At 56.7% G+C, this 27118-nt stretch overlaps 3 protein-coding genes and 1 long non-coding RNA gene across 18 annotated transcripts in view; 1 reads left to right on the forward strand and 3 right to left on the reverse strand.

The window, feature by feature from the left end:
- Nucleotides 1-9660: 9660 nt before the first annotated feature.
- Nucleotides 9661-11396, reverse strand: LOC140594764 (uncharacterized). The gene is made up of 2 exons (XR_011996013.1): nt 11146-11396; nt 9661-11011 (listed from the first exon to the last, which is right to left on the reverse strand). It is a non-coding gene; the product is annotated as an uncharacterized lncRNA (long non-coding RNA).
- A 70-nt stretch (nt 11397-11466) lies between these two features.
- Nucleotides 11467-17734, reverse strand: TMEM52 (transmembrane protein 52). 3 transcript variants are annotated; one of them, XR_011996012.1, is made up of 6 exons: nt 17598-17734; nt 17469-17512; nt 17317-17358; nt 16599-16777; nt 15382-16495; nt 11467-14204 (listed from the first exon to the last, which is right to left on the reverse strand). XR_011996012.1 is itself a non-coding variant. In XM_072731038.1 (5 exons), exons 1-5 carry the CDS (start codon nt 17661-17663, stop codon nt 16320-16322), a joined length of 507 nt encoding a protein of 168 aa, XP_072587139.1. In that variant the 5' UTR covers nt 17664-17734; the 3' UTR covers nt 11467-16319. The 3 variants fall into 3 exon arrangements, 2 of the variants coding, with proteins under 2 accessions (XP_072587139.1, XP_072587140.1); XM_072731038.1 differs by having other exon boundaries at nt 11467-16495; XM_072731039.1 differs by lacking the exon at nt 17317-17358 and having other exon boundaries at nt 11467-16495.
- Nucleotides 12621-15582, forward strand: CALML6 (calmodulin like 6). Of its 3 annotated transcripts, XM_072731037.1 has the most exons (6): nt 12621-12714; nt 14020-14067; nt 14726-14900; nt 15006-15150; nt 15227-15327; nt 15400-15582. In XM_072731037.1, exons 2-6 carry the CDS (start codon nt 14065-14067, stop codon nt 15444-15446), a joined length of 471 nt encoding a protein of 156 aa, XP_072587138.1. In that variant the 5' UTR covers nt 12621-12714; nt 14020-14064; the 3' UTR covers nt 15447-15582. The 3 variants fall into 3 exon arrangements, with proteins under 3 accessions (XP_072587138.1, XP_072587137.1, XP_025862944.1); XM_072731036.1 differs by lacking the exon at nt 12621-12714 and having other exon boundaries at nt 13981-14067; XM_026007159.2 differs by lacking the exon at nt 12621-12714 and having other exon boundaries at nt 13981-14067; nt 14726-14813.
- A 2781-nt stretch (nt 17735-20515) lies between the features above and the next one.
- The window catches only part of CFAP74 (cilia and flagella associated protein 74), a 79305-nt gene continuing 72702 nt past the window's right edge, over nt 20516-27118 (reverse strand). For 4 of the 11 annotated variants that reach the window (XM_072731023.1, XM_072731018.1, XM_072731019.1 and 1 more), the window contains 12 exons: nt 26840-26938; nt 25183-25322; nt 24456-24590; nt 24194-24303; nt 24027-24082; nt 23799-23918; nt 23420-23575; nt 22550-22679; nt 22270-22424; nt 21915-22047; nt 21536-21666; nt 20516-21316 (listed from right to left, as the gene is read on the reverse strand). In XM_072731023.1, coding sequence (XP_072587124.1) covers nt 20963-21316; nt 21536-21666; nt 21915-22047; nt 22270-22424; nt 22550-22679; nt 23420-23575; nt 23799-23918; nt 24027-24082; nt 24194-24303; nt 24456-24590; nt 25183-25322; nt 26840-26938 — 1719 coding nt within the window. In that variant the 3' untranslated portion in view covers nt 20516-20962. Of the gene's footprint in view, nt 21317-21535; nt 21667-21914; nt 22048-22269; nt 22680-23419; nt 23576-23798; nt 23919-24026; nt 24083-24193; nt 24304-24455; nt 24591-25182; nt 25323-26839; nt 26939-27118 lie in introns of all 11 variants that reach the window. The other 7 variants (XM_072731021.1, XM_072731022.1, XM_072731024.1 and 4 more) reach the window with 5 other exon arrangements.

Here is a 27118-nt window from a genome sequence, read left to right on the forward strand (position 1 = left end):
ATGGGATAAGTGGGGGGAGGACCCCAGGGTATCTGTCTGAACAGCTGGTGAGCTGGGAGGGTGGAGGGGGCAGCTGGAGCAGATAGTTTGATGGCACAGGGAGAGCATGCTGTGTCTTGGATCTTTCGGGTCTGAGATGCTTGTAGATGTTGGGCAGAGAAGTGGGTGTGTGCTGAACATGGAGAGCCACAGGCAAGGGCCATGGGGGAGTGTATGCTGCCAAGGATGTCCCCCTCCCTAGGGGAGAGGAGTGAGAAGGAAGAGAACCCCAGAGAGAGGCAGGAACTTTGCAGACAAGAGGGTGATATGGCCAGGGAAGGGGGGGCAGCATGGGATGGGGCCCCAGGAAGGGAGTCAGGGAGCTGCAGGGTCCCAGAATCGGCCTGGCAGGGAGGCCTGTGTGAACACAGCCAGGAGGCAGGACCGGGAAGGGAGGCCCTGGGGGCCAGGTCTAGTCACCCTTCAGGAGGAAGGGGAGGTCAACTATTCCTGTCACCTTGCCTATGGTCCAGTGCTATCCCCAATAAACCCCCAGTGCAGCGCCCCACCCCACCCCACCCCACTGCCCTCTTCCACTTCTAGGCAGCACGTTCTTATTTACTGGTTCTTGCAGTTCTGGCTGTGTGTGGGAGCAGACACCCCTCCTTGCCCAGGGCAGAACACGGAGCAGGCCCTGAGTAAATGAGCTGTGGGCAGCATGGCAGGGGGCGTTGGGAGGTGGGGAGGGCTGTATCCCCGAGGGTCCTCTGCACCTGATCCTGCTGGGGTCCCTTCGCATGGTTCATCCTGCAGGGGGAGGACCCACTCCTCTGTCCCTTCTCCACCTCGGGGACTGAGGCAGTTGACCTAGCTGTCCTGCCTGCCCCTGCAGGTCCTCCCTCAGACCAGTGGCTCTCCTGCTCATGTGTGAGACCAGGCTGTCAGGACAACAGGATTGCCTCAGGAGCCCTGACAAGGACCCACAGGCTGCCCCAATAGCCAGAACCCCCAAAGTATCTTCTGAAGTGAAGGTGGGTGCTCAGGGAGCTATGGGGGGGTGTCTGTGGCAAAAGCAAGCAGAGGTCATAGGTCCCCACACTCTTCTGCCCCCACTTGCTCTTGGTCACTAGGTTCTGCTCCCAGTCAAGTGGACACTTTACCCTCAGGCCAGGCACCACTGCATGTGCCCCAGGACAGGCAGGGTGTCATGGACTGCAGGGCCCCTGCTGCACACACCCCAGTCTCCCACCCCTGGGGTCTCCATCCTGCAGCTGCTGGCCATCCGGGGCTCTATCTGGAGGGGCAAGTCTGCCTCATTTCTGGAGGGTGTCCCTGGGGCCTGCGGGCTGTTTGTTAAGAATCCTGTCCCTGAGGCCCAGCCCACCTGCCACCTGGGAGGTGATGCAAGGTATGCCTGGGAAGGGCAATCAGAGGCAGGGTAGGGCAGAGGGGCCTCTGGGCTGTAGAAGGAAAGTGTGCAAGGGCAGTGGTCTCAGAGGCTGGAGGAGGTGGTGGTAGGCTGGGACCCCAGGCAGTAGGGGTGCTGGGAGGAGCTCGGAGTGCCCACAGGCCCTGGGCTGCACCTCCTGAGGAGGCTGGGTGTTTTGGAAACCAGCAGGTGTGGCTAGGCACGTGGGGTGGCAGCCTGGTGCTGGGGGCCCTGGAGCTCTCGCTGTGACGCCTGTCTGGGACCAGCTGGGCCTGGCTATATTCCTCTGGGCATCTGCCTAAGGCTCACACTGGGAGCTGCTCTGGGGTACCTGGGGTGGGGGAGGGGAAGGCTTAGCCCTGCTGGATCCAACTTCTAAGGGCCTGTCTGTCCTGCCGCTTTGCCCCTCCAGCAGCCCCTGGGGCCCAGACCTCTGAGATAGACCATGGAGAGGAAGCCACTGAAGAGGGTGCAGGTGAGGGGCTTTGGGTGACCCCTGGATTGGGCACCACCTGGGGCACACTGAGTCTAGCATCATGGTGCCCAAGCCCCTGCTGCCCCGCCCTTAGGCTAGGCTGAGTGCAGAGGCAGGGCAGAGAGGCTTCACCTTGAGCCTGTTTCTCCTCTGTGCAGGACGGTCCTCCAGCCTTCTTTCTCCTGCTCCTGGGGCTGCTGAGCCAACTGGAACCCCCTACTGAGGTCTGCGGCTCTGGATGCGTTTAAAACCTCTCTTAGCTATGGACAAAATGTCCTTGGTGTGGTCCCTGCAAACCAGACTGGAGGAGAGAAGGAAGAGCCTCAGAGCCCCCAGGAGCAGGAGCACAGGGGGCAGGGCACAAGGGGCAGGGCAGCTGTGAGCCGGGGTTAGGGCGGTCACAGGGCAACTGCCAGCGTCCTGAGATGCCAAAACCGGGAGCCGAGGGCCATCCAGGGACACCGGGCTTCTCTGGCGGCCTGGACGGTCAGGGTCGACGCCAGGCCCCCTCCCCGCACCTGCGTCAGCCTTGAGATGAACGAAAGCGATATTTGTTTCTCTCCCGGCTAAAGTGGGTCCCAAAGTCAGGTTCCGAGGGCAGGGCTTTGAGACGAGGGTCGGAGGGCGGCACAGACCGGTAGCCGAGACGGCGACCCCCGCCCAGTTCCAACCCCTGGACTGCTGACCCCAGGCCCCCAACGCCCGCGGCGGAAAACTGACGCCCCCTCCCCCCCGGCTCCGCGCGGCCCACGAGCGCCGCCTACTGCCGGTGTGTGGAGAGGCCGCCGGCGGGCCGCTTCCGGGCAGAGCCGAGGGTGGGCCAGAGACCCGGGCCGGGGCCTGTGCGAGTGACGGGCAGGGGCGGGGCCTGTGCAGCGGGGGGCGGGGCCTGTGCTGAGTGACGGGGCGGGGCCTTGCAGCGGGGGGCGGGGCGGAGGCTGGTGGGCGGGCCCCGAGCGGAAGAAGCCCCCTCGGGACACCGCCCGGCGGTGGGCTGGGGGTCTCGCGCTGCCAGGGAAGAGCCTGGGGCCGCAGGGTTTTGTTCTGGGACAGCCTGCGCTTGCTTCTTCAGCCGCCCTGGTTCAGGGCAGGTCACCCGCAGCCCCTCCCTCGTCCATCCCGCGGCAGAAATCCCCCCTCCGACTCCTTCGGCTGTTTCCTCGCGTCTGGATTTGAAATGATCGAATCTCAGCAGCTGGAGAAGGCGGTCAGACTGGTGTGGGGATTTCCTTGGGACTCAATAAGTGATCGATGCCTGGACCCAGGCTGGCTGGAGATGATGTACTGGGGGCTCCCCACAGCCAGCGTGCGTGCAGAGTGAGGGGTGCGGGACTTGCTGCCTCCCCGCTGCACCCCTGCCCGCCCGCCAGCCTCCTACCCCGCTGCCCTCCAGCCTCTCTGCTCTCCCTCCAGCCGTCCCGCATCCCGCTCTGAACCTTGTGTCCTGTGAACAGAAATTAGAGGGATCTGTTTTTTTATTTTTATTTTTAATTTTTATTTATGATAGTCACAGAGAGGGAAAGAGAGAGAGGCAGAGACATAGGCAGAGGGAGAAGCAGGCTCCATGCACCGGGAGCCCGACGTGGGATTCGATCCTGGGTCTCCAGGATCGCACCCTGGGCCAAAGGCAGGCGCCAAACCGCTGAGCCACCCAGGGATCCCCCGAGGGATCTCTTTTTATTCAGTCTGACCGTCTCCCACTGTACGTGGTGATTGGTTTTTTTTTTTTTTTTTTTTGTGGTGATTGTTTTAAATGCATTGTTGTTGGTTTTTAAATTTTTATTTTATTTATTTATTTATTTTTAAAATATTTTATTTATTTATGAGAGACACAGAGAGAGGCAGAGACATAGGCAAAGGGAGAAGCAGGCTCCATGCAGGGAGCCCAATGTGGGACTCCATTCCAGGACCCCAGGATCAACCACTGAGCCCACCTAATAGAAAAACTGGGTTGTGTGGCCTGTGAGCATGGCAGATGGTACCGATGACAACAGTCTCGAAGAGCCCAACAGGGCAGCCCCGGTGGCGCAGCGGTTTAGCGCCGCCTGCAGCCCAGGGCGTGATCCTGGAGACCCTGGATCGAGTCCCATGTCCGGCTCTCTGCATGGAGCCTGCTTCTCCCTCTGCCTGTCTCTGCTACTCTCTCTCTCTGCATCTCTATGAATAAATAAATAAAATCTTCAAAAGGAAAAAAAAAAAAAAAAAAGAAGAGCCCAACAGCGGTCCCTATACTCGAGGACCAGGACAGCCTCACAGGAGCCATCTAGCTGGACATAGTGGCTTCAGAATGTGGGCTTTGAGGGGCACCTGAGTGGCTTAGTAGGTTAGTGATCGACTCTTGATTCTGGCTTAGGTCATGATCTCAGGGTAAGAACTCTCTATGCTGGGTAGGGAGTCTGCTTCTTGCTCTCACTCTCCCTCTCTCACAGCCCCTTCCCCACTCTCACTCTTGTTCTTTTTTTTTTTTTTTTTAAGATTTTATTTATTTATTCATGAGAGACATAGAAGGAGAGAGGCAGAGACACAAGCAGAGGGAGAAGCAGGCTCCATGTGGGGAGCCAGAAGTAGGACTTGATCCCGGGACTCCAGGATCGCGCCCTGGGCGGAAGGGAGGCACTCAACCGCTGAGCCACCCAGGCGTCTCCTGTTGTTGGTTTTTTAAAAAAAGATATTATTTATTAGGGAGAGAGAGTGTGAGAGAGAGAGAGAAGAGAGAGAGAGCGCGAGTGCAAGAGCATGAACACCAGCAGGTGGAGGGGCAGAGGGAGAGGCAGGACCCCCCACCCCCCAGCAGGAGCCTCACTGTAGGGCTGGATACCAGGACCCAGCGACTCAAGATGAGACCAAAGGCAGATGCCTGACTGAGCCACCCAGGCACCTGTAAAATAAATTTTTTGGGGGGGGGGGGCAGCCTCGGTGGCGCAGAGGTTTGGCGCCGCCTGCAGCCCGGGGTGTGACCCTGGAGACCCGGGATCGAGTCCCTCTCGAATTAGAGTCCCTCTAATTTCTGTTCACAGGACATGGGGCTCTGTGCATGGAGCCTGCTTCTCCCTCTCCCTCTGCCTGTGTCTCTGCCTCTCTCTCTGTGTCTATGAATAAATAAATAAAATCTTTTTTTTTTTTTTTTTTTAAAAAGAGGGTGCCTGGGTGGCCCGGCAGTTAAGCGTTGGACTCAATTTCGGCTTAGGTCAGTGCTGAGAGGACAGCATTCCCGAGCACTTCACACTCTCAGGTCAGTTAGGAACATCTTACATTAGCATGATACATTAACGTTGTCACAGGCAACCAATAGTGACGTGTTATTATTAACTACAGTCCATGCTTTAACCAGATTTCCTTAGTTTTTAACAACTCTCCTCTTTCTCAGGATCCCACTCTGCATGGAGTTAGCACGTCTCCTTGGCTCCTTGGGCTTGTCTGGGCTGTGACAGTTTCTCAGAATTTTTCTTTATTTTGATGAACTTGACAGTTTTGAAGTTCAGGACACTTTGTAGAAGGTGCCTCTACTGGGATTTGTGCAGTGTTTTTTCACAGATAGACTGGGATTGTGGGGCTCAGGAGGATGACAGCCCTGCCCCTCTCATGTCAGGTGTGTCTGCTCTCACCATGACCCATGACTGCGCTGCTGACCTTGGTCACCTGACGGAGTCAGCACCCATCTCTCCCTTCCCATACTCTACTCCTCTGTGGAAGGAAGTCACTGTTGGGGTCTGGGTTATGCTCCCCCTGCTTGAGGCTAGAATATTTGCATAAATATTTAGAATGCTTCTGTATGGGAGATTTGACTCTTTTCTCCCTATGTTTATTCCATCACTTATACTGGTGTAGATTCATCAACATTTACTTATGTTTATTGTGGTGGTAAAATGTATGTAACATTATTATTATTATTTTATTTAAAATCTTTTTTTTTTAATTTTTATTTATTTATGATAGTCACAGAGAGAGAGAGAGAGGCAGAGACACAGGCAGAGGGAGAAGCAGGCTCCATGCACCGGGAGCCCGATGTGGGATTCGATCCCGGGTCTCCAGGATCGCGCCCTGGGCCAAAGGCAGGCGCCAAACCGCTGCGCCACCCAGGGATCCCTGTATGTAACATTAGATTTACCATTTTAACTGTATAGCGCTGTGGCATCAAGTACATTCATGTTGTTGTGCAGCTGTCACCACCATCCATTTTCAGAGCTTTTCATCCTTCCCACCTGGAACTCTGTCCCTGTTAAACACTAACTTCCCCAGCCTCTGGCGCCTACCACGCTACTCCCTGTCTCTAAATTTGATGACTCTAGGGACCTCATATATGTGGAATCATCATACAGTATTTGTCCTTTTTTTAAATTGAAATATAATAAACAGTGTTACATTGGTTTCAGGGGTGTAATGTAATGATTCAACACCTGTGCGCAGTCCTCAGTGCTCATCACTGTAAGTGTACCTAATCCCCTTTAGCTATTTTACCTTCCAGCCTCCTCCTCTGACAACCACCAGTTTCTTCCCTGTATTTAAGAGTTTTTTGTTTATTCATTTTGTTTGTTAAATTCCACAAACAACTAAAATCACATGGTATTTGTCTTTCTCTGGTTTATTTCACTTAGCATGATACTGTCTAGATCCATCCATGTTGTTGCAAATGGCAAGATTTCATGCTTTTTTTAAAATTTTTATTTATTTATGATAGTCATCAGAGAGAGAGAGAGAGAGGCAGAGACATAGGCAGAGGGAGAAGCAGGCTCCATGCACCGGGATCCCGACGTGGGATTCGATCCCGGGTCTCCAGGATCGCGCCCTGGGCCAAAGGCAGGCGCCAAACCGCTGCGCCACCCAGGGATCCCCGATTTCATGCTTTTTTATGGCTGAGTAGTATATATGCCACCTCTTCTTTATCTGTTCATTGATGGATGTATGCTTGGTTGGGTTGCCTCCATATCTTGGTTATTGTAAGTAATGCTGCAATAAATGTAGGAGTACCTATATCTTTTCAAATTAGTATTTTCTTTCCTTTCAAAAAATACACAGTAGTGGAGTTACTGGATCCTATGGTATTTTTATTTTTGATTTCTTGAGGACCTTCCACACTGTTTTCCAGAGTGGCTGCATCAGTTTGCATTCCCACCAACAGGGCACAGGGGCCCCTTTGTCCACATTCTCTTTTTTTTTTTATTTTTTTATTTTTTATTTATGATAGTCACAGAGAGATAGAGAGAGAGGCAGAGACACAGGCAGAGGGAGAAGCAGGCTCCATGCACCCGGAGCCCGACGTGGGATTCGATCCCGGGTCTCCAGGATCGCGCCCTGGGCCAAAGGCAGGTGCCAAACCGCTGCGCCACCCAGGGATCCCCCCTTTGTCCACATTCTCGCCAACGCTTGTAATTTCTTGCGTTTTGGATTCTAGCTATCCTGACAAGTGTGAGGTGATAGCTTACTGATGTTTTTTTTTTTTTTTTTTTTTTTATGATAGGCACACAGTGAGAGAGAGAGAGGCAGAGACACAGGCAGAGGGAGAAGCAGGCTCCATGCACCGGGAGCCCGACGTGGGATTCGATCCCGGGTCTCCAGGATGGAGCCCTGGGCCAAAGGCAGGCGCTAAACCGCTGCGCCACCCAGGGATCCCGCTCACTGATGTTTTGATCTGCATTTCTCTGATAATTAATGGTGTTGAGCATCTTTCCTTGTATCTTGACAATTTGTATGTTTTCCTTTCTTTTTTTTTTTTTTAAGACTTATTTATTTATTTGAATGACGGAGAGGAAGAGCGAATCCTAAGCAGATTCTCTGCTGAGCTCGGGGCCTGACTGGGGGCTCAATCCTATGACCCTGAGATCATGACCTGAGCCGAAAACAAGAGTCAGACATTTATTTACCCAACTGTATCACCCAGATGTCCCTGTATGTTTTCTTAATATTTGTCCTTATTTTATTTTTAATGATTATTTATTTATTTATTTATTCATGAGAGGCAGAGACATAGGCAGAGGGAGAAGCAGGCTCCCCATGGGGATCCTGATACAGGACTCCATCCCAGGACCCTGAGATCATGCCCTGAGCCAAAGGGAGACGCCTTGTGGGTCTGCTTCTCCCTCTGTCTGTCTCTGCCTCTCATGGCACTGAGACACTGAGCCACCCAGGCATCCCTATGTCCTCCAGTTTCTTTTTTTTTTTTTTTAATTTTTTTAATTTATTATTTATGATGGTCACACACACAGAGAGAGAGAGAGAGAGAGAGAGAGAGAGGCAGAGACATAGGCAGAGGGAGAAGCAGGCTCCATGCACCGGGAGCCTGATGTGGGATTCAATCCCAGGTCTCCAGGATCACGCCCTGAGCCAAAGGCAGGCGCCAAATCGCTGCGCCACCCAGGGATCCCTGTCCTCCAGTTTCATCCATGCTGTAGCAGGTGTTAGGACTTCCTCCTTTTTAAGCCTGAATAATAATTCCATTGTATGTTTTATTAGGGTTCTCTATAGAAACAGAACACTATATATATATATATATATATATATATATATATATATATATATATATGTAAAATATACAGAGATGAGGGGATCGAGTATAGGAATTGATCCATATAGTTGTAGAGGCTGAGGCGTCCCACAGTTTACCCTCTGCAGGCTACACACCCAGGAAAATTGGGTGTGTGATTCAGTCTGAGTCTGAAGCCAGAGAAGCAAGAGAGCTAATTTCTTTTTTTTTAATTTTTTTGTTTTTTAATATTTTATTTATTTATTCATGACAGACACAGAGAGAGAGAGAGGCTGAGACACAGGTAGAGGGAGAAGCAGGCTCCATGCAGGGAGCCTTACGTGGGACTCGATCCCGGGTCTCCAGGATCATACCCTGGGCCGAAGGCAGCGCCAAAGCACTGGGCCATCGGGGCTGCCCAAGAGCGCTAATTTCTGAAGGTGGAAGAAGATGGACAGTCCACTCAGGAAGAGAGCAAACTGACTCTTCTTATGCATTTTTGTTTTATCTGGGCCCTGAACACATCCGACAATGCCCACCTGCTGTGGGGAGGATGATCTTCTTTACTCAGTTTATTGAATCGAGTGCTTATCTCCTACAGAGATATCTCACAGATGCTTCCAGAAGTAACATTTTACTGGCTGTTGGCACCTGGTCAAGCTGACACATATTAACTATCACTAATGTATACACTATACTCTGTTTATCCATCTCTCCATTGGTGTATGTTTGGGTTGTTTCTATCTTTTATGTATTGTGAATAAGACTGCTATGAACACAAATACCTGTTGGGGTTTCTCTTTTCAATTCTTTTAACTACATACTTCAAATCAGAAATGCTGGATCCTATGGTCATTCTGTGCCCACGTTTTTGAGGAATCACCACGCTGTCTTCTGCAACAGATGTACTGTTCCACATTCCCACCAGCTGTGCGTGGTATCCTAATTTCTCCACATCTTCCCTAACACTTGTTTTCTGTGTTTTTTGATCATAGCCATCCTAAAGGGTGTGAAACAATAGATCATTGTGGTTTTGACTTGCATTTTCCTAACTATTAGTGATATTGAGCATGTGATGTTTTCATGTGCTCCTTGGCCGTGTGTGTCTTTTTTGGCAAAATGTCTATTCAAGACATTTGCCCACTTCTGAATTGGGTGGTTTTTGTTGTTGAGCTGTAGGAGTTCTTTACATATTCTGGATACAAATCCCTTATCAGATATAAGATTTGTGAACGTTTTCTTCCAGTCGGTGGGGTGCCTTTTCTCTCTCTCAATGGTGTGCTTTGATGCACAATGGATATTTATTTTTTACTCGGGTTATTAATTTTTTAAAGATTTTATTTATTTGTTCATGAGAGACAGCGAGAGAGAGGCAGAGACACAGGCAGAGGGAGAAGTAGGCTCCTTGCAGGGAGCCCAAAGTGGGACTGGATTCCTGGTCTCCAGGATAAGGCCCTGGGCTGAAGGCGGCGCTAAACCACTGAGCCACCCTGGCTGCCCTGGGTTTACTTCTCTGACATTACTTTTGGCTTTCTAGTTATGCTGCTTTTTCTCCAGCATAATTGGAGAAAATCTGTCTTCTTTTCTTTATTGTTAGGTTCATTATATTTTCTTTATTCTTTTTCCCTTCCACAAATACGGAAGCTATACAGTCTATTTCTATTATCTCAGTGGTCACCTCAACTTTGCACATAACACTTGAATCTCAGTACCTGGTTCTGGCCATTCCTGAGCAGTGACAGATGTCACACTTGCCTCTCTTCCCATCTGCCACAGTGGTTGGCCCAGGGCTGGGCACCCCCAAGCAGACCCCACAACAAAGACTCAGACTAGGACATGAAGTTTTCTTGGGGCATTTCTGGGGCTGAGGGGTGACACCATGGGCAATGGATGGGATACTGCCACCCTGGGGAGACTGTGTGGCAGATGCAGCGGGGTTGCTGGTGGGTAAGGAGGCTAGCTACAGGCACTGAGCAGAGTGTGGGTCCCAATGGCTGGCCCTGTGCTGGTTTAGGACACCTCAGGGAGGAGCTGCAGGAGGAAGGGGCTGTGAGGAGCACTGGTGTGTGTAGTCTCATGCCTGCCTGGGCTGTGCTCCAGCCCCTTGGAGCAGCCCTGCTCCCCCAGCTCCTGCCAGCATGGCCCATCCATCCCTTCACCCTTGTCTGTCCTTGAGCTGCCAGACCCAGCTCATCCCCAGCTGGTTTATGCTGTAACATACCCCTGGGTGCCGGCCTAGTGGCTGGGAGGGGAGGTGGGTGTCCTGACGGGGACAAATGTTGCCTGGGTGGGAGGTTGGTGGTGAGGCCTGGGAATTCTATTTCAGCTGAGGTTGGGAGAGGTGAGCAAACCTTGCGGGTGCAGGTTTGAAGGAGTCTGGGCCTTAGAGCTGAGGGGGACAGCCACCTGGTGTCCCCACACACATGACAAGGTCCTGCTTTCCCCAGCAGGGTCCTAACAACAGGTTGGGCGCTGGGCAGCAGCTGCTTGGCCTCTCGTCCCCCTCCTGCCCAATCCAGCACAGTGACAGTTGCAGCAGGTAAATCACTAGGCATGTGCGCCTGCCTCCAGTGACTCCCAGCCAGGCAGCAAGGAAGCCGTCTCCAATTCTCCTAGTTGTGCACTGGATCCCATGGAAGCCGACCTCGAGATGCAGTATGGGTACAAGCTGTGTGCAAGGGGTCAATCCCAGAGATAGGGACGGGGGTAGGATTGGGCAGAAGGAAGCCCAGCTGTGCTGCCTGAAGCCTCAGGCCAGCTATGGGGACTCAGGGCAAGTACCCCTTCAGAGGTCCACCGTACCTGGGGCCACGGTGGCCACATGAGCTGGGTCTGCATCCAACGCTGCCCCACAAGGATGGCGGCCTTCTGTCTTCTCACTGTGTCTATGGGTTTCTTCTCTCTTCCAGGAAGGGGTCACTGGGGAGGCACTTGCTTGTAGGGAGGGGATGGGATTGCTTGAATGCACACGGGGCCTCTCACTATACCCTGGCCTGGGCCATCAGTCTGTGAATTCAGCAGCTGTTTTCGGGTGCCTGTGCCATCTCCCAGACCTGCCCAGAGAAAACACCACGTGCCCTGAAGTTGTGAGTGGTCCCGGTGGCCCAGACACAGATATCCAGGTTCTTGGAACATGTTGCCTTTATTGGCCTCCTGTATCAGTCAGGATTCTCTAGAAAAACAGCCCAATAGGAGAGGGAGGGAGAGAGAGACGTTGATTTTAAGGAATTGGCTTCCTTTGTGGCGATTGTGGGGCTGGTGAATTCAGACAGCTGGAGACCCAGGGAGGACCTGGTGTTGCAGCTCAAACCCGAGGCCCTCTGGAGAAGAATTCTCCCCTCCTCTGGGGAGCTCACTCTTGCTCTCTTAAGGTCTTCAACTGATTGGATGAGGCTCACCTTCATTATGAGGGTCATCTGCTTTACTCAGAGTCTACTGATTTAAATGATAATCACATCTAAAAAACCTTCAAGCACATCTACATTCATTGCAGCATTAATCACAATAGCAAAGAAGTGAAAGCAACCTAAATTTCCATGGACAAGAGGATGGATAAACAAAATGTGGTCTTTCTGCCCAGTGGCATATTATTCCACCTTAAAAAGGGAAGAAATGCGGGGGTGCCTGGGTGGCTGGGTCAGCTTAGCGTCTGACTCTTAATTCTGGCTCATGTTGTGATCTCAGGGTTGTGAGTTGGAGCCCTATGTCAGGCTCTGCACGGGGCATGGAGCCTGCCTGGGATTTTCTCTCTCCCTCTTCCCCTCCCCTCTTTCTAAAAAACAAAACAAAATAGGAGGAAGTGCTGACATGCGCTACAACAGGAATGGACTTTGAGGACATCATGTTCAGTGACATAACCCAGTCCCAAAGGACAAATCCTGTATAAGTCTGCTTATACGCAGGAGTCGGATCCAAGGAGAAAGTTGATGGTAAATTTTATATGTGTGTGTGTGTTTTACCACAAATGTAAAAAAAAAAAAAAGATCGTGGTACGTAACAGGTGTTCAGTAAATGTCAGCTCCCCCTCTGAGTAATATTTTATGTTAATGTCACCATTGTAATCAATACATATATGAAAAAAATCCCCTTCCCAATGACATCTAGACAAGCGTCTGCGTGGGAGTCTGGGCCCCACTGCCCAGCTGGACATGTAACACTATCCCCCCTGCCTCTCCCAGCAGGCCTCTGCTGTAGTTCCCCACACGCTTCCTTCCTCACATGTTGTGGCTTGGGCTTATAGATGTGACTAGTGCCATTGAAATGTTTCTGACTCCTGTCCTAGTTTGAGATTTTCAAGGGAAGGGAGTGCGAAAGTCTTTTCTCATCAGCACAAGCCTGAAACCAGGACCAGACAGAGCAGCCAGGGCTAAGGTAGGGGACCACCCCCCGGACCTGGAGCCGGCTTCTCCTTCAACCCGGTCGCCCGGGCCCTCAGGACTTGTGCCTGCCGGAGCCATCCTGTCCGTCAGCACAAATCCTGCGGCCTCAGCAGCTGGCCTGGGCCTCAGTGGGAGTGTCCCAGAGGCTTCAGATATTTTGGCAGGGCCCAGGGCTGAGCCAGTCGGGCCATGGCACATCTCGCCTGCTCAGGTTGTCAGGCAGTTGCGGGCGGTGGCAGGTGTGTCTGTGTGTCTCTGGGGGCCATGCACTGATGTGAGGGGAATTAGGTAGGGGCACCCATCTGTGGCCAGCTCTGCGGGGTGCTGGAGGCTGAGATGGGAGGAGTCCCCTCGACCCATGAGGCTCCAACCTGTAACTGCAAGCTTCTGAGCCCCGTGGCCAGGCCAGTGGATCTTGTGCTTGGTGCCGGGGTAGGAGGAAGGCCCTCGGTGGAGGTGAGGGTGGGTATGTGTGTCCAAGCGCTGAGTGTGTGTGCTGCTCAGGCATCTGGTCACTGAACGGCGTGGCCATGAGGCTCCCTCGGGAGCCAGCTTTGCTGTTCTGAGTGGAAGGGAGGTCAGGTTTCTCTGAGAAGTCCCAGAATAGCTCCTGGCTGCTCAGAGGAAATCTGGTCTGGTTTCCTGGTAGCCAGTCTTGCCCTCTCTCACCACCACACCACATCCAGCTATCCCCTCCCTGGACTGCAGACCTCCAGCCCCTTCTAGCACAGGGTGGCCAGGGGGGTGTATTTGTCCTCTTGACCCGTCTGTAGAGACAGCCCACAAAGCACTCGGCCTACAGGGATGGGAGGTTGTCACCAGGCCAGGGTGGGCATTCAGAAAGAACCCTCCTAAGTAAGTGATGACTGGCTGTGTGAGCGTCCTAGGGCAGAATGGTGGGAGGACAGCCACCATAGGGAAGAAAATTCGAGGAGGATGACACGGTGAAGAGGGAACAGCAAAGGGCGAACACATGGGCAAGTGCTCCAGGTCTCCCCAGCCACCCCTCAGTCCCTTTCCTGCTCCTGGTCCTCAGTCATGGCGTCTCTCCATGCTTTGGCTCCAGAGGGCTGAGGCTGCGACCTAGGATCCCAGGAGCAGCTTCAGGGTGAGGGGATGCTTAGGCCAAGGAGGGCCAGAAAGGGGCTATGTGGGGAACGGCCAAGCCTGGTCCAAAATAGGGCTGCAGGATCTCCTGGCCATACAAGGATCTCGGAATCTAGACTCTGGGGACCCCAGGCAGCTGGGCCCAGCTAAAATGCAGCTGACACCTCCACCCCTCGTGTTCTGTGCACAGCAGCTCCAGTGCCAGCGTGCAGTGTTCTCCCCACCGGCCACGGACATGGTGAGGCTGCTCCCAGCATCCGGCAGAGTCCCTGGTGGGCTGGTGGGGCAGGAGTGGAGCAGGGCCTGGGCGGCGAGAGGATGGGACAGGGCCTCCGAGCACAGGCATGGGCTGGGCCAGAGGGTGCGGGTGCCTGTCTGGGAATCAAGGGAGCAGTTCAGAAGGCAAAGCAGGGAGGCCAAGGCTGAGCCCTGCTGGATGCTGACACCCCCTTGCTCTGGTGGCTGGGATGGATGAGACTCTTCTGAGAGCTGCCGTGGTGGTGGCCAGCAGGGGCTAGACTATCCCCAGAGATGCCCGAACAGGCTGGGGCCCTTCACCCCGATCTTGGGCATGCTCCTTCACAGTGTCCTTCACCTGGTCTCACCTGGTAGCCCCCCGAGACTCCCTCACATGGCTGGCCTGAGCCCCGGGGCCTCACACCTGGGCTCTGCCTCGTGTGCCCTTCCCCTCAGGCTGCCTGGCAGAGTTCTGCTCATCCCTGTACCACCTTGTCTGGAAGCTGCTCTGGGCTAGGGGCCCCCTTTTTGAACCATAGGCCCCAAAGGGTTGCCAAGCGGATGGACAGGGCAGGGTGCCACGTGTGCTGGGGCCTCTAACCTCCCTCAGACTGAGGGGCAGAGGGGGCCCCAGTGATGCTGGGCTGGTGTCCCTGCAGACGGAGCGCCTGACAGCCGAGCAGATCAAGGAGTACAAGGGGGTCTTTGAGATGTTCGACGAGGAAGGCAACGGGGAGGTGAAGACTGGTGAGCTGGAGCGGCTCATGAGCCTGCTGGGCATCAACCCCACCAAGAGTGAGCTGGCCTCCATGGCCAAGGACGTGGACAGAGACAGTGAGGCTGGGGCAGCCCTGGATGGGTGATCAACTGTGAGCGTGAGCAGGGAGGGCCGCATCTGCTCACCCTCATGAGGCCCGGCCTGCTGCTTGCTCCCTGCAGACAAAGGATTCTTCAACTGTGACAGCTTCCTGGCCCTGATGGGGATTTACTGGGAGAAGGCCCAGAACCAGGAGGGCGAGCTGAGGGCAGCGTTCCGTGTCTTCGACAAGGAAGGCAAGGGCTACATCGACTGGGACACGCTCAAGTAGGGCCCGGAGCTGGGCAGGGGTGGGCATGGGCTGGAACCCTCCAGGCCACCACTGAATGTGGGGGCCCTGCAGGTACGTGCTCATGAATGCAGGGGAGCCCCTCAATGAGGTAGAGGCCGAGCAGATGATGAAGGAGGCTGACAAGGATGGTGATGGGACCATTGACTACGAGGGTGAGTGAGGGATGGGCCTGGGAGCTGGGTGGGTGGGCCAGGCTGGTGGCTGACCTGTCCTTCTGCTCTCAGAGTTTGTGGCCATGATGACCGGAGAGTCCTTCAAGCTGGTCCAATAGGAGCAGGTGCTGTGGCCATGGAAGGCCTGCACGAAGAAGGCCACTGCCTGCTGCTGCCCACAGCACTGCCCTCACTGCCACCTACCTTGCCACCCCCCACCCTGCCCTACTCTGGCCAATAAACGCTCCACCCAGACTAATGTGTGTTTCACTGTCCCTAGCCCAGAAAGGAGGGACTGGCAAAGATTTGGGTCTGGAAAAAGGAGAGGGTTTTCCTGGGCAACCACAGCACATGGCCTGTCACTCCTGCTATGACATCTGACACCACCCACTGCCCAGCTCTGGGTTCTGGACACCAGCTGGAAAGCCAGATTGGGGGCAGGTCGAAGACTACCACTTGCCCTGTCTGCCTGCGTTGGGGTATGTCTACCCACAGGCCCCTCCCAGAGCCTTTTCCTACAGATGGAGATCATTTAGGTACAGACTTTATTCTCTCTCCAAAAAGCTGGGGGTGTTACAGCCAGCCCTGAATCCTGAGGCTTAGGCCTGTGAGGTCAGGGCTGAATGCAGCAGCCTGTGTGGGCATTGCCCTAGTGTGTGAGAGTGCATGTGTATGGCCAACACAGGGGCAGCTGGTTGGGCTGCCTGGCGTTACATAGCAACGAGGCCAGGGCTGCAGCAATGTGCTGGACGGGCTGGCCTTCCCTGGGGAAGGATGGGAGGTGTGCGCTGGGGGGGTCCTCGGCTGCAAGTGCCCTTGCACCCGTCACCTCTGAGCACAGGGTGGCTGGCAGAATGGAGAGGTTCGAGAGAGTTTTCCTCTGCCTTTGAGGGGCATCAGGGCTACAGCCAGGGTTGTTGGGCATTGGAGCCTGGCTCCTGGAGCCCTGCCGATGTCTCTAGGCCTCAGGCCCCACGGAGAGGACTGGGTTACTAAGAGGGGGGTGGCTCTTCCTGTCTGGGTTTGGCCGTCTTGACAGCCTCTTCATATGAGGGTGGCAGCTCAGGGGCATACAGGCTGTAGGCAGGAGGGGTCATGGAGTCGAGGTCCAGCTCCCCAAAGGGGAGGGGCAGCCGCATGCCCAGCGGGTACTGCACAGAGCTGTAAGCTGCAGGGAACCAGAGTGGGTTGGTGGGGATGAGTCTGCTCTCACCCGCCCCCACTCCCCCTGCAGGCGGGCAAGACAACAGGTGAGGTCTGCAGGCACTCACAAGTCACAGTGCTGTGCACGGGGCTGTCACTATCCATAGGGCTGACTGTCAGGTCGCAAGGCTGAGGTGTTGGTGGCAGGTGTGGCTGGGTGTGTGCCCGTTTCCGGAGGCAGCAGAACCGGACACAGCTGGCTGTGACCCCGCACAGCAGCAGCAGGAGGACAGCAAGTAAGATAAGCCTGTGCGGGGAGGAGCAAGACCCTACCACTGGATTGACCCCTTGCCACTGGCCACCTGCTCCCCAGGGGCAGTCATGGCCCAGCCACCCAAGACAGGACAACAGGCAGGATAAAAGTAAACCAGAGAATGTCTCTCCAGGCCAGAGACCTCCTTCCAGGCCAGAGTGGGGCCTGAGGAGCCAGCCTGTCCTGGCTCTCTCCAGGGCTGGCCACAAGTGCCTTGGGCTCACTCCCAGGACACACTGTCCCAGGCCATCTGCACAATCCTGTGCCCAGACCAATGACCGTGTTCACAGGGGCCCCCTGCAGGGGTGAGGAAGGAGGGGGTGGGAAGTGGTGCCAAGGGCCTGGGTGCCTAGAGCAGTCCTAGACTGGGATAGGGCCCACAAGACAGGCCATCCTGGTGCTGAGGGCAGAAAGCAGGGGTCAGCCTGGGGGGCTGCCTGGAGGGGACAGTGCTGGCGACTCCTCAGCCTCAGAGCTAGGAAGGCTAGGGGTCTGCCGGGCCTGGCCGGGGCCGCATCATGGTCTCCACTTACCCCACGTGCCACAGGCTGCTCCAGCGGGCCTGGGGCGGGCACCTGCGGGGACGGCGGCATCTGGAGCAGGTGGGGCACCAGCCAGCCGACCGCCCCGCCCAAGCCTCCCCCACAGGTCGGGCCAGGCCCCGGCTCCCACCCCCCTGACTTACAGGTCCGAGGGGTCGCAGCTGCCGTCCGAGAAGCCCAGCGCCACCTGTGGGGACAGGGGTGAGCCCGAGCCAGGGCGCGCCAAGCGCAGACCCGCCCCGCAGTGCCCGAGCCGAGCGCCAGCGACCCACCTGCGGCAGCGGCAGGAGCGGCGGGAGCAGGAGGAGCGCACCCGGGGCCAGAGCCCCCAGCACCATGCTCGGGGCCTGCGGAGAGCGCTAGCCTGCGGGCCTCGCCGCTTTATGGAGGCCCCGCCCCGCAGGCCCCGCCCCGCCCCCGAGCCCCGCCCCCGAGCCCCGCCCCGTGCCCGTCGCGCCGCTTCCCGGAGGCCCCGCCCTGCATGCCTTGCCCCAGAGCCCCGCCCGGTGTCCTCCGCGCCGCTTCCCAGAGGCCCCGTCCCGTGCCCGCCTAGCCGCTTCCCGGAGGCCCCGCCCTCCTCGCCGGAGCCCAGGGACCCGCCAGCCTCGGCTTGCTGGGCGCAACGGGGTCTCGTCCTCCGCCCCGGCGCAGAGCCCCGGTCCCGGGCGGGCCAGGCCTGTAGTGCAGTCAGGCTCCGTGCGGGCCAGGTGAGCCCTGCTGTCGCCTCGGAGGGTGGCGGCCAGGACAAGCGTGGTGGAGCTCGCACACCGTGCACACCGTGCGGTGTTAAGTGATGCAGCAGTCCGGGTTCTGGAACCGGCCCAGCGTGTTCAACGTTTATTTTGCTCAATCGCTGCCTGGGGCTGGCGGAAGCAGGCCTGTCGGGAGTGTGCGCCTGACATCCCCCCCCCCCACCCCCCCCACCCCCACCCCCCCCCCCGCTCCTGCGGGGAGCCGAGCACTTGGCCTTGAAAGTCATGCCCAATCTGGGGCGTGTACCCTCTGTGGTCACCGGGCCTGGGGGCACAGAATGCTACTGACCCTTCTGCCATTTCTTCCACCTCACCGCCCTTTTATGGGACTAGTGGTCCTGCTAAGTTCTCTCAGGCCTTTACCCCACCACCTGGTGGTCAGGTCAAGGGAGGGGGTCAGCAGCCCAAGGTGGAGGGTGGTTGGCCTTGTCTGGGGGCCTTGTCTGGGGAGAGCGGGAGGAGCAGCTACCTTTTACCTTTCTTTCTCTTACTCCCTTCCTCCCTTTTTCTTTCTTTCTTTCCCTCTCTCTCTTCCTTTCATCTATTTTTTTAAAAATTTGATTTATTTATTCATGAGAGACATAGAGACACAGGCAGAGGGAGAAGCAGCCCTATGCAGGGAGCCCAAAGTGGGACTCGATCCTGGGACTCCAGGATCATGCCCTGAGCGGAAGGCAGACGCTCAACCACCAAGCCACCCAGGCATCCCTCTTTCATCTATTTTAGAGAGAGAGTGAGCACGAGCAGGGAGTGGGGCAGAAGGAGGGGAGAGAGGTAGACTCCCCTTTGAGCTTGGAGCTGGAGTCGAAGCTCAATCCCATGACCCTGGGATCCCTGGGTGGCGCAGTGGTTTGGCACTTGCCTTTGGCCCAGGGCGCAATCCTGGAGACCCGGGATCGAATCCCACATCAGGCTCCCGGTGCATGGAGCCTGTTTCTCCCTCTGCCTATGTCTCTGCCTCTCTCTCTGTCTCTCTGTGACTATCATAAATAAATAAAAATTAAAAAAAAAAAAAGAAAAAATCCCATGACCCTGAGATCTTGACCAGAGCCCATATCAGAGTCAACAGTTTAACCACCTGAGCCACCCAGGTGCCTCTGTCTTTCTTAATTGCATTCAGCACATACTCTACCTTGTATGAAGCCCTTCCTAGGCTTGGCGCCCCTGCCTGGATCTGCCAGGCACCTCTCTTTGATCGCCCTTGATCTTGGCCCACCCTTTGCCCCGAAGCTGTTCTGCACCTCCAGGCTGTGTGATGACACCCCAGTGCCCCTCCTGCCCACCCTGCTCCAGCCAGGCTGGCTAAGCTTGGCTCCTGGCTTCCTTTCTCCCCGTCTTTTGCCTTCACTGGATGGGAGGGATGAGGATGGACAGAAGTCCAGCCAGTGCACAGAAGTTCAGGCAGGGCCTTGGCCAGTGAGTACCAGGGCCTTTGGTAGGAGATTGAGGCCAGGGTTTAGAAGCCTGCCCCTCTTGCCCACCAGCCAGAAGAGGAGTCAGGGACTTCCTCCAGGAGCCTGATTTGGCCTGGGCTGCTAGAGCCCTGCCTTCTCTTCTCATCTGGTAGGAAAGCGGCTTGGGCTATGGCTGGTCAGCCCCAGGAGGGCACAGACAGGAGTCCTGCATAATTGCATGGAAGGGTCGTCACTGGCCTCAGGTTAGGGAGATGGCAGGCTTCCAGGCATGAAGGGCATCAAGGAACTGGGGTTAGAACTGGTGGCTCCAGGCTGGTGTCCTGAAGCCTTTGCCTAGGAAAGTCCCCAGATGCATCATCACACCCTCTATTCTTGCTAGGGAAAGCTGCATGTGTTCTCCTGGAGGCAGGCATGGGACTGGGTTGGTGTGTTGGGCATGCTGTGCACAGGGGGGCCAGATTGGAGGGCTCTGTGGGGACAGTATCCAACTGTCACTCTCCAGATGGCAGGGACTGGGATAGGGGCACATTCTGAGCTCCCAGGAGATTCATATGGCCTGTGGGGCTTCAACCTTGAGGGATGCATTAGAGCCAGAAGGCTGAGCCTGGACTCTGTCCAGAAAAATGGAAAACCCAACTCATGCTCTGGGCCTTCACCCTGGACCCCGGCTAGATGTGGAGGGAGGCCTTGAGCATGAGCCCCCCACATTTGCTCCCTCCTTGCTTGGGGTCACCAAGGATCCTGAAACTTGGGAGGGGCAGAAAAGCCTACAGAGCCTCCTGTACCCTTCTCTATCTTTGCAAGGCCTCCCTGGGTCTGTGCCTGTCTAAATTCCAGCCTGTATCCCCAGCACCCTGCCCTGCTAGCGGTTACCCTAATGATCTAGGCATCCACCTTCTGGAGGGACAGAGTTCATAGTTTATGGATTGATTTGTGTATAGTGAGGTAGGAGGCTCAGGATGCTGCCTCCCCAGGGCTCTGTCCCCATATCTTTTGGTGTGCATCCCACACTGCAGGCCTGTATGAAGAAGCCTAGAAGGTTTATTGGCAGACCTGTGGGAGCAGCTCTCCCCATACCATCAGGGCTCCTAAAGGCTGGGCAGGTGGGTACTGGTGGGGCTGGGGGTTCTGAGGGGCTCAGAGTAAGAGTAGGATGTGGGTAGGACTGGCCTTCTTGCTGGTTCTGATTGGCGCCAGGGAGGGGTGTTCTTGGGCCTTTGGGACTCAGTGGGTCCAGGGCAGCTGGCAGTGGCCATGCCCATGGGGCTGTGGTGCCCTGTCCATGGGGGCCATGCAGAGGCTGGACATTTGAGTCTGCCCAGCAGGGGATGCCCAGGTCCCAGGTCTGTGGGTGGTTTGGTGAGGGTTTCGGGGGCGAGCAGGGAGTTCGAGGGGGCTCTGTGGAGAGACTCCTGTGGCCTCAGGGACCAGTCACCACCTGGGCCACAAACAGGACCTTGTAAGTCTCCTTCACATCCCCCTTGAGATGCAGTAGGGCCGACACCATGAGTGGATGATCTGGCTGGAATGGGAGGGGAGGACAGAAGGAGGCCCTAGCCATTTGGCCCACCAGACACATCTGTGGTCTTCCTGCCCACTCAGCAGCTCCCTCCCTGGGTGGGGCAGGGGTGTCATCCTGCCTCGCCTTTGGTTTTGGCAGGCTTCCTGACCAGAGTCTGTGGCACCTACATCAAAATCAGCAGGCGGCATCCAGGAGATGCTGATGGTCTTGGTCTGGCCACGTTCCACGGAGCCCCTGGAGGGCTCAATGGTGAAGCCCTTGTGCTGCAGAGATGTGCTGCTGTCCAGGCTGAACTCGACACTCTGTGGGACACTGGAGCTGCTGGTGGGGCTGGCAGGCCAGGCACAGCTCCCAGGAAGCAGTAGGTCTGGGAGCTGAGCATCTCCTCAAGGATGGCCAACCCCACCTACCCTCCTCTCAGCCTTGACCAAAAGGCTGCCCACCCTGCATCTATCAAGGGGCAAGGCCAGGCAGGGGGTTCTTCAGGGGGACAGGGTAGGCCTGGGTAGTGCTCTGGTCACCTTTTTTGGGGACAGCTGGGTAGTCCGGATGCAGCCCACCTGCAACTCTCGGGTGGCAGGTGGGGCTGGCGTGTCTGTGTCTAACTGGATATAATCCAGGGTCACCAGGATGGGCTTCAGCTCCTCTGCTTCTAAAGAGAGAGGACCTGGCTGGGGGCTGATGGGGCGGTGGGGGTGCCGAGAGGGAGGGAGCTGCCTAGAATCAGGAAATCTCTTCAGCATGACCCCACCCTTTGAGGAGTGGGCCCGGAATGACCATCCTGCCCTTGAGGCTTCCTAGGGCTAATGGTGCAAGTGCAGATTGGGAGGAGGGGCCCTCTCACTGTACCTCCGAGCCTCCCTTCCCACCCCCAGGGCGCCTGTCCCATGGAGGGCTCACCCTCTCTGTGCTCAGGGTCATACGTGGGGATCACTGTCAGGGACTCCACAGGCACGTCCAGGGGGTCTCCACCCTCCACGAACATCATGTGCTCGCGGGCTGCACCCTTCAAAAGGATCTGGTGGGATAATTTCTGGGGACAAGGAGCACAGTAGCCTCGTCCTGCAACCTCGTGACCCAGCTCCAAGAGGGTGTGGGCCCGTGGGACCTGGGACACTGGCCTCTCTACCAGACAACACCCATGGTGTGGAGCCCTGGCCATGGGCCAGGGCCTTCAAAGTAGGGCAGGCAGGTTAGGGCAGAAGGGCCCTGGGCACTCGGGAAGGGGGTCACGACTGGGCTGGAGGAACCACACCTTTTCAAAGAGCATGACCTGTAGCCTGTCTGAGAAGTACAGGCTCTCGTGGTCAGGGCTGAAGGTCACGGTGAAGTCCTGCGCCTTGCCGGGGTCCATGATGCCCTCTACCGGGATGACGCTGAACACGCTCTGGCCGCTATGGTTCTGAGTGCCTGTGGGGCCGGCAGCGTGGCAAGTCCCCAGCCCAGCCTGCAGCTCCCCTCCCCAGCCGGCGGAGTCCCTCTCTGCATCCCTGCCTTCCCCAGCAGTGGCCCTGTGTCCCCACCCACCAGCTCACCCACGACCTCAGTCCTCTGGGCTGGTGAAGTGAGGAACTGTGGCAGCTGCTGCTGGCCTTTGCTCCTGGAGGGTGAGAGGCTGTCCAGCTGCAGGGAGAACTTGATGGGCAGCGCGGAGCAGTTCTGCAGCTGTGAGGACAGGTGACCTTTAGCGGGCTGCTACGGTGGGAGGGGGTCTCAGCTCACTCCCCCCCTGAGGGCGTTGGCTGGCTGTCCACTTACCCCCTTCCCGGACTGGCATACCTGCTGGAGCTGCAGTGCCCCAAGGGGGGACAGCCTGGTAATGCCCTCTGTTCTCCAGGGCTCCCTCTGCTGTCAGGCTCAGACTAGCCTTCAGCTGAGCTAATGTCCTTGCCCAGTCTCTCCCCTGCCCTCACCCCCTTCTCCTGAGAGCACCCTCTCCTCCGTGAGGCACTCAGGAAATCCCTATTCTGGACTCAGTGCAGGTCCTGACCTAAGCCAGTGGACAAAACCGGTGTCCTATGGATTGCTTGATCCCAAGGCTGGTGAGTCCCTCAGATGTTGGAGAAGCATGGGGAGCTAGGCCAGCCCTCCTACAGGGGGGCCACGCTCCCACTACCCACAACACTGAAGAGCTGAGCTCCTCATCCCAGGCCCTGAGCAGGAAGACAGGGGGCACTAAGGCAGGGCAGGTGAGAGGTGGAGGGACACATGTTCCCAGCCCTCCCTCTGCTGGACAGGGCAATGGAGGTGGCAGCTGCTGGGGGGCTGGGGGTGGGGCGGAAGACCTGGTGTGGGGATGGCCTACACCTCCACTGGCTCCCCTACCAAGGTGGGTCTGATCCCTCCCAGGTGGAACCCCCTTCCAGGGACCAGCATGGGCACCAGGCACCTGTCATGTGCCTCACCTTGAAGCTTGAGGACACAGACTCTCTGGCAACCACGTAACCCATGTCCAGAACATCCCCTTCGATGGAGCACGTGATCATGGATGCCACACCAGTACCCATGAGGGTCAGGGAGAGTGTGCCTCTCTTGGTTATGATGTCCAGCGTTTCTTGGGCCTGTGAAGACCACATCAATTAGCGTGAAGCAGACATCTGTCAGAGGCTTGAGCTGGACCTCTGTCTGGGGACCGCTGGGGCAGGGCAGGCTGGACTGAGGTTGTTCTGAGCTCCCTAGCCACCTCCTGCTTGTCCCCTGGAGGTGGAGGTCTAGAGGGATCGGCTACCCCCAAGGCCCAGACACATGGGCTGCAGCATGGTGTAAAGTGGGCTCGGGACTCACCAGGACACTCTCACGGGGAGAGAAGGACAGAGTCAGAACCTGGGTCTCGCCTGCAGGCAGCTTGCTGATAGGGTTCAGCAGGATAAAGGGGCCATTGGGGTTCAGCACAGAGAACTCCACCTGAGGGCCCAGTGTCAAGGAGAGGTGGCCAGGGTAGGACTGCAGCCCCCCACCAACTCCCCTGTCCCATCCACATAAACTGGCTGGGCTGGGTATGGACAAGGATACAGCAAGATCCTCAGAGGAGATGTTCTGGATGGAGACCTTTCTTATGCCGTGGTGTCCTGAAATGGGATGGTGGAGTTAGGCTATAGCCCTAGGCCCAAGAGTGGGGTGAGGGACCCGGGCAGTGATGGGGGGCCTGGGTCCCCGAGCTGGGCCCAGTCAGGGCTCACCTACAGCGATGTCACCGAAGTTCGTGGTAGTTTTGCCTTTGTTGGAGGTCACCACAATGGATGGTGCTACTGCTGGACACCACAGCTCCAGGTACAGGGTATTGTGAGGACTGGGGGTGGAGAGGGTGTGCTGATAGCACCTGCCCCACCTCCTCACCTTTGTCTGCCCACTCTGGACACCATACCATGCCTATCCTTCTGGAGCCCCACATCTGGGTGGGTAATACAGGAGGGATGGTGACTTTCTGGAAGAGCACTTTACCTGAAGCTCAGGGGTTCTGTCCCCTTCCTGTCTTTGGTGTCACCACGGGCAACAACACAGGGAACCACAAACTTGTCAAACTTCCCCTGGAAAGATCTGGCCAGGGTGGCCTGGGCAGCCTGGTACTCGTCGGAACTGGAATGATGCAGCAGTATGCACTCACACTGCACACTGGCCAGTAGCCCCAAGGCCCTGCCACACTCTCCTGGGGGGACGGGGGACAGAGAGGGAAGGGGGGCAGTGGCCTGGGGGCCATGCTGGGGCCCAGGCTTTGGCTGTCCTTCCACCGCCCCCCAGTCCTAGTCAGGCACCTAACAAGAAGATCATGTTCCTAGGATCTCAGGCAAGGGTCTAGGGTGGGTGACTTAAGCCCCTCAGAGCTCTCCTGGCCTCATTTTGCACCTGGAGAGGCTGGTGTTGCTGAACTGGGAATATGGGAGTCAGGGGAGCAGGGTCTCCCCTGCCCATGGTGTGAGGCTGTGTACAGGGGCCCAGATCCAGGGGAATGGGGTGGGCAGATGCCCAGGAAGTCAGAGCTGGAAGGGCCTCAAGGCAGAGCCTGGATTCAACTGTGCCTGAAGCCAGCACGGTCCTGGACTTCCAGTCACATGGCTCAAAACAGCTCGGTTCCTGGGAGCCAGTGGGGAAAATCTCTATGGGGGTCAGGACAGGGTGTCGTCACATGGGCACGGAAGGAGGTGGCGGGATGGGCTTCTCTTAGGCTCACTTGGACTTGAGGTCCTGCTTGTGCAGCTCCGTGTTCAGTGGAGTGGAGGTCCGGAGCAGTCGGTCCCGGTTCTGCAGCCGCAGCGTGGAGAAGGACTGTCTCCTCAGGTCCTTCCTCTGGGTGACTGTGTCCTTGCGGACCTAGGGTGCCAAGAGGCCAGCCCTGCTCAGCCCAGCGAGCCCTGTGGCTGCCCCTGGCAGCTGGCTCTTCTCCAAGCAGGCCTGGGCTGACTGCCCTGTGAGGGGATGCGGCGGTGGGTGCAGGCCCCAGGGGTGCGGGTGTGTGGGGAGGGGGGATGGGCCAGTTTCCTCAGGGGTCAATGACTACAGGTGCAGGGACCCCCGTGGGCCTGGGCACCAACCTCGGTGGTTGCCTTCACCAGCAGGGAAACAGACAACAGAGGGGAGGAGTCACCCAGGACGGGGTCCTCCTTCCTGGTGCCCCCCCCACTGACCCCCTGTGTGTGCCAGACCCTGGAGGGGCATGCTGGGTGTCCCTCTGGGTCCTTGGGAGCGCAGTGACCACCACAACTCCATGTGGATCCCTGGGACCCCCTTTCCTGGCAGGAGCCCACATGTTGCAGCTGGCTGGGACAGTGGGCCTGACCCTTGCTGGGCTTTGTCTCTGGGCTGATGCTACATTTGTGGGGCTGTTATCACAGGTTTTGCCTGACGGTTTTAAGAAGCCACACTCTGTGCTGCCCCGGTGGCTCAGCGGTTTAGTGCCACCTTCAGCCCAGGGCTGGATACTGGAGACCCGGGATAGAGTTCCACGTCGGGCTCCCTGCGTGGAGCCTGCTTCTCCCTCTGCTTGTGTCTCTGCCATTCTTTCTCTCTCTCTCTCTCTCTCTCTCTCTCTCTCTCTCTCTCCCCTCTCTGTGTATTCTCATGAATAAATAAATAAAATCTTAAAAAAAAAAAAAGAAGAAGAAGAAGCCACACTCAGGGGCAGCCCTGGTGGTGCAGCAGTTTAGTGCCACCTGCAGCCCGGAGTGTGATCCTGGAGACCCAGGATGGAGTCCCACGTCGGGCTCCCTGCATGGAGCCTGCTTCTCCCTCTGCCTGTGTCTCTGCCTCTCTCTCTCTGTGTCTCTCATGAATAAATAAATAAAATCTTTAAAAAAAAAAAAAAAAAGAAGCCACACTCGGGGAGATCAGGGGCTCCTTTGCTGTTTTATCTGCTCTCCCTCTGTAGAGCCCCTCTTGCTTCTCTCTCTCTCTCTCTCTCTCTTTTTTTTTAAGATTTATTTATTTATTCATGAGAAACACAGAGAGAGGCAAAGACACAGGCAGAGGGAGAAGCAGGCTCCATGCAGGGAGCCTGACGTGAGACTTGATCCGCGGACCCCGGGATCATGACCTGAGCCAAAGGCAGGCACTCAACTGCTGAGCCACCCAGGCGTCCCCCCTCTTGCTTCTCAGTGCACCCTGCCAAGGTGCCCCCTACCCCTCCCCGAGACTGCCCTTTGGGACCTAGCCTTCCTGGTGATGCTGTTGAGGGAGAAGATGCTCTTAAAGCCAGGTGACACACAATGCTCCACAAAGTCCCCCCAGTGCTCCCGGCATGCTGTCCTGGGCCCCTGCTGCCTCGGGAGTTGGGGGGAGGCCACAGCCCCTGCCCTGTGCCCTGTACCCCTCCTCTTGGAGTCTCCACGCACCGACTTGACCTCCACTTGTTTGTTCAGAGCCTGGAAGGCTTCCTGGCGAATCAGCTCACTGGGCAGCACAGGCCGGAAGGCCACCTGGATCAGGCACCTCTGAAGGGAGAGGAGCCCCAAGGGCAGAGCTGGCCCCTGCTGCCCCGTCCTCCTCAGCACCCACTGAAGTCCCTCAGTCCTCCCTCCCCTGCATGTCCCCCTGTCATGCTGACACTCTTTGCAGGGCACCTCTGGCACCTCTGTGGGATTTCAGCTTCCTGAGGGCCCTTTCCAGAGAGA

The sequence above is a fragment of the Vulpes vulpes genome, chromosome 12 (assembly GCF_048418805.1).
Source record: "Vulpes vulpes isolate BD-2025 chromosome 12, VulVul3, whole genome shotgun sequence".
Lineage (NCBI taxonomy): Eukaryota > Metazoa > Chordata > Mammalia > Carnivora > Canidae > Vulpes > Vulpes vulpes.